The 5,028-nt window shown below is 54.8% G+C and overlaps 1 protein-coding gene across 2 annotated transcripts; it reads right to left on the bottom strand.

Annotated features, from left to right (window-relative positions):
* Nucleotides 1-265: 265 nt before the first annotated feature.
* Nucleotides 266-1,894, bottom strand: LOC308043800 (transcription cofactor HES-6-like; the record flags this gene model as incomplete). 2 transcript variants are annotated; one of them, XM_080350109.1, is made up of 4 exons in its annotated part: nucleotides 266-1,415; nucleotides 1,495-1,576; nucleotides 1,651-1,737; nucleotides 1,810-1,890. In XM_080350109.1, 4 exons carry the CDS (start codon nucleotides 1,888-1,890, stop codon nucleotides 982-984), a joined length of 684 nt encoding a protein of 227 aa, XP_080206235.1. In that variant the 3' UTR covers nucleotides 266-981. The 2 variants fall into 2 exon arrangements, with proteins under 2 accessions (XP_080206235.1, XP_080206234.1); XM_080350108.1 differs by having other exon boundaries at nucleotides 1,651-1,894.
* Between the last annotated feature and the right edge of the window lie 3,134 nt (nucleotides 1,895-5,028).

Genomic DNA, 5,028 nt, shown 5'->3' with positions numbered 1-5,028 from the left:
TCTAGATAAACTAGCCCAGAAATCTGTGGCCTAGGATCAACCCAACACCAGAACAGCCTTGCTCATTGCAATAACTTAAGTGTCTTCTAGTACTAAACAAAAGAAACATTTGAATTCCAATACTTGGCTAACAATGCTTAGTATAAGAATTAAGTGCCTAATTACCAGCATTGTTTCCATAACATATACATTATTTTGTTAGTAGTTAACAGGGAACTGTATTACTGGTTAGAAGTGCTTCACACTCCACGATACATGCAATCAATTGTGAATTCAGTATTTTTTATTAAAAGATAAAAAATGCTTGACACTCTAATATACATAAAGTCACAAACTGCAATGTGCTAAAAGCAAAATGTGCATAAAGATGCTCATTTCTAAAAGGCACCCTGCCACCACTATCTTTTAAATGTTCATCTAATTCCAACAGCTTTCTAGTTTTCCTTCACTGAAGGTGAGACTCTAGACTGCTACCTAGTACAGATGCTAACCACACCAACCCCTTTCAGGGATCTTTGCTATCACTAGAACACTTAAAACTGTGCATGCAGACTTATTTGAGCTTATCATGGAGTAAACCGCCATGATTTAAAATGCACCAGGGCTTTTTCTTATGAGAAAAAGGTAGTGATATTTGGGCCACTCATAAGGGCCAAGAGACAGGGTTATAAAATAACTGCTGTGTATCCACCAAAGAGCTTTGCTATTAAAAGCCAACTCCCCCCACCCCCCAAACCTCTCATAAAAACAACCCCTAAAGTTACAAAATGCCACACACACACACACACACAGATGAAATGTTAACACGTTCCGCTATTAGCCTGTCAGGGTGTGACAGTGTCAGAGTGCCACTGATGCAGTTCTGCGGTGCGGGCCACACGCAGGCTGGTGTCCCCACGCTTCTTGGAGGGCTGCAGGGGACAGCAGGACGGCCGCTCTCCGCACCAGGTAGGTCTGCGTTGCCTCCCGTGCACTCCTCTATTACCAGGGTCTCCACATGGATTTGGGTAAGCTGGGGGAAGGCAGGCTGTGCGTCTGGGAAGCGTCCAGTCTGTCAGTGGAGGTCTGGCCCGGCTCGGCCTCCACCTCATCCGAGTCGGAGCAGGTCTCTTCGCTGGGAGAGGGCGAGGGTGCCGAGGCGGGCAGAGCCAGGCCCAGGGCGGCCTCTGCCGCTGGGACCAGTGCCTCCCCGCCGGGCCAGGGCCCGAGGGCGGGATCTGCCAAAACGTTCGCGATCAAGTCCGGGAAGCCGCCCTCGTTGAGGGGCATGGACTCCAGCAGGTGGTTGAGCAGCTCGGCGGCCGTGGTGGCGTCGATGCCGGGGCAGCTGGAGACGAAGGTGTGCACCTCGTGCATGCACTGGATGTAGCCGGCGGCGAAGCGCTCGCTGGCCTCGCGGTGCAGCCGCCCGCCCCCTGCGCCGCGGAGACAGAGAGAGGAGCGGGGTGAGGCGGGGGCCGGGCCGGGCCCCGCCGCCGCCCCGCCAGCACTCACCGAGGGAGCGGCGCTCCAGCACGGCCTGCACACGCCGCACCGTCAGCTCCAGCACCTCCGCGTTCTCCAGCTTCGCCTGGAACTGACCCGGGGCGCCGCGGCCGTCAGCACGGCCCCGGGCCCCCGCCCCGGCCCGCCCCCGCCCCGCCGCCTCACCTCGCTGTCGGCCAGCAGCAGCCGCAGCTCCTGCAGGCTCTCGTTGATCCGCGCCCGGCGCTTCTTCTCCACCAGCGGCTTCCTCGTCTGCGGGGACAACGGCGCCGTCAGCCCCGCCGCCCGCCCGGCCCCGCCCGCAGCGGCGCCCTTGCGGCTCACCCTCCTGTCGGCGCGGGCCTCCGCGCAGCCCTCGTCCCCCCGCGGCGGGCGGCCCTTGCCGAGCCGGAAGCCGGGCGCCATGGCGGGTCCGCGTCCCCCGGCAGCGCCTCTCCCGGCCCGCGCCGCCCTACTTATCCCCTCCGATTTGCATGTCAATGCGCCCATTGGCCGTGCCGCACGGCAGCCGCCCGAGCGTTGGCCGAACGGGCCAATGGGAGGCGAGCGCTTTGTCTGCGCTGGGGCGGGGCGGGGGGCATGCGCCGGCCCCGCCGGCATGGACGGTGCGGCGGTGCCGCTGCCGGGACCGGCCCTGCGCTCCCCGGCGCGGGCTGGGCAGCAGCCGGCAGGGCGCGGGGTGCCGCAGGGTAACAGCTGCCGCTGTGACCCCAAAGCGCTGGGGTGCATCAGTCACCTCCTAAAAAAACACCCCCAAAAAGCGCAACCCTCCCCAGTCTATGTGTTCGAAGCTTTAGAAAATGCAAGCAGCGATTTATCAGCTGGAGAGCATGCTGGAGGCCATCGTTGCCCCTTGCTGCTGGCAGCATGTGTGGTTATGGCTGCAGGCAGAGACAGCCAGCCACGAGCAGCAATCTGGCCATAAAAGAGACAAAGTCACCCCTGAGAGGGAAACCAGCAGGGTCCAAGCCTGCACAGCTGCCCATGGGCACTGTGCTTTTGTGCTATCCCCATCCAAACGGATGGGCAGGCTTTTAAAGTGGGCCCTCCCGTGACAGGACAGGATTTGGGTGCCTGCCCAGGACGACACCCTTGTTTCTGGCAGTATAGCAGTACCGCGTTAGCACCGTGCCCATCCTCCAGCAGCTGGCCAAGATGGGGCCATGCAGCCCTTCCCCAGCCTGGGGGGCTGCTCAGCGGCCCGGAGGCCATGTGGAGCTGCACCCCGAATGCTCGGTGCTCCCTGCGTGCGTTGTAGCCCTCCGCCTCCCTTTGCTGAAAGAGCCGGGCAGGCTGGCTTTGTGCGGGTAACTTGATGCTGATGACAGTTGACAGCTGCAGTTCCCCCAGCAGACTGAGGCAAATAAAAGCATTAGGGCTTGTCCTGGAGGAGAGCGACAGGTGTTCGCTCCCGCTCCTTTGTTTCCCTCCTTTTATTCTCCTCGCTAATGCATGTCATATTTTTACCGCCCGAGGAAACAGGAGACGCGTCTCCTACTTGAATCAGCATCGCCGGCATGGAGACACACACTTGCCTCCCTGTTCATGTCCAGCATAGCTCCCCTCCCCCTGTTATACCCCTGTTTGTTTCTCCATTAAGAACCCTAGGGAAGACCCTCTGTTTTTGGTGGTGCTGAGGTTTTCCTTGCTGAGACAGCCCATGTGAGCTGGTGTGCCCACAGCCGTGCAGAGCCCTGGGACCCCCAGCTCTACTACTTTTCATTGATTCCTGTGAGTAAGTTGGTGTCTAATCATTCCACATGGTCCACCAGGTAATGGTACGTGCACTGAGAAGGGCCGGAGTAGCTCTTAGTCCCACTATTACTTAGTGCAGCTTTTCATCCTCAAAGCACCGTGGCCACAGTATGCTAATCCGTGTCTGATAAAAGACCAAACTGGGATAGAGATGTTCTGCATATTCTTCCCACAGCCGTTGCAGGGGAGTAAATCAGAGAAAAAGCTGGCACATGGGGCATCCTGGAGACCCAAGATCAGACCACTCTTTTTTGTACTGCAATGGGCTGGAGATTTTAATTTCACAAAGGCGCTTCCGTTATGTTTCTTCCTTATATTTTAAAGCAATGATGCTTGGATTTGGCAAAGAGTTTGCTCTATAGGTGGCACATTTTGTTGCACCAAGGGGTACAAGAGTGGGATGTACCTGGCGCTGGCAATGTGGAAACTGTCTCATTCATCTAGGAAAATGTGAAGGAGCTCCCGAATTCCCTTCAGCCGTGGTTCAGGTGAATCAGGACTCAGGTGATGATATGCTGATGGCTGCTGAACAGCAGCGATGTCTCACAAGCTTAATGTCTGCATGATTTGGAGCAGTGAGGAGCCGCAGGCACGGGGTGATGACTTCAGGACACACAAGAAGAGAAGACACCAGCAGTGGACTAGCAAAGCTTGGCCAAGAATGTTGAGAGAGAGTCAGCCATGGCTGGAACAGTTTCTGTTCTGACTTGGAGGGCACTGATGGCAAGGTGTTAATATTTTATACGTTGCTACCTCTTGCTCTGCAGCATATCTTTTTGTATTTTCTTTGAAAAGCTGCAGGTCAAATGAGTTGACAAATGCTGGAGCTGTTTGTGCTGAACGTTAAAAATGTATGTGCCATAAATACTGGGGCATTACTAGAGCTGCCGTTCCGGAGGAAGAAGCCACTGCGGGCTATCTGCTCTAGCCTGCAGGGATAATGTGACATTTTTGTGCCACTTTAAACAAGCTCCGTCACATCAGGTGAAACGATTCATGATAACCTCATGCATTTTAATGGACATGTCAACTGCAATCTAGTAAAAGAAAATGTTCCTTACGTACCTTGTTACATACCTCAGTGTTTGCCCATTCATGGTGGTTCCTGAAGGAGATTTTGGTAAACCCATCAGCTTAGCCCTGTCGTTCTTTCCAGGTGTCGGCTGACAGGGAGGTGGGTGGGTGCTGCTTTCTCCTGCATGGAGGGTGGACATTTAACCTTTGCCAGAGCAGGGAGCTCTGTCCTGCTGAGGCTGGTGCTCCCACACGTGATATGAACTACAGTTTAGCCAAGGAGCAGCATGGTTTTAGCAGAGATAAGGGGATCAGTGTCTTCCTGCAAGTCCATGAGTAGAGCAATATAATGCAGCATATAATAACAGGTTTTAATTCTTTTTGGATCGTGCATGATCACTAATGCAGCTGCGGCGACAGTGGCACAGACATCTGTGGGAGACAATCCTGCAGCCTCAGCTACTTGCCATGCGTGTTGGTGGCTCAAGTGAGTGACAAATCCTCATGAGATGGGGGAGTCTGCCACATAATGCCTTGCACACTTCTGTTTGAGCTATCAGGTGCATTTGAAAGGTCTCCAGCTCCCAGAGATGTAATGCAACTCTGAAAAGTTTTAAGGACTCTACAGGCAAGTGTGCTGCTGTCTGTGGTTTTGGGCTTGAGTCAGTAGGTCACACAGGCTCTCCGTGGATAATAGAATCAGAGCACGGGATAAAGACATGATGAGCATGCACAAGGTCCATTGCAAATGCTTGAGTAGTTTCTTTCATAAAT

The sequence above is a fragment of the Nesoenas mayeri genome (assembly GCF_963082525.1).
Source record: "Nesoenas mayeri genome assembly, chromosome: 9".
Classification (NCBI taxonomy): domain Eukaryota; kingdom Metazoa; phylum Chordata; class Aves; order Columbiformes; family Columbidae; genus Nesoenas; species Nesoenas mayeri.
Note: the sequence above shows the minus strand (reverse complement) of the source record. Positions and strands in the feature narration are given on the sequence as shown.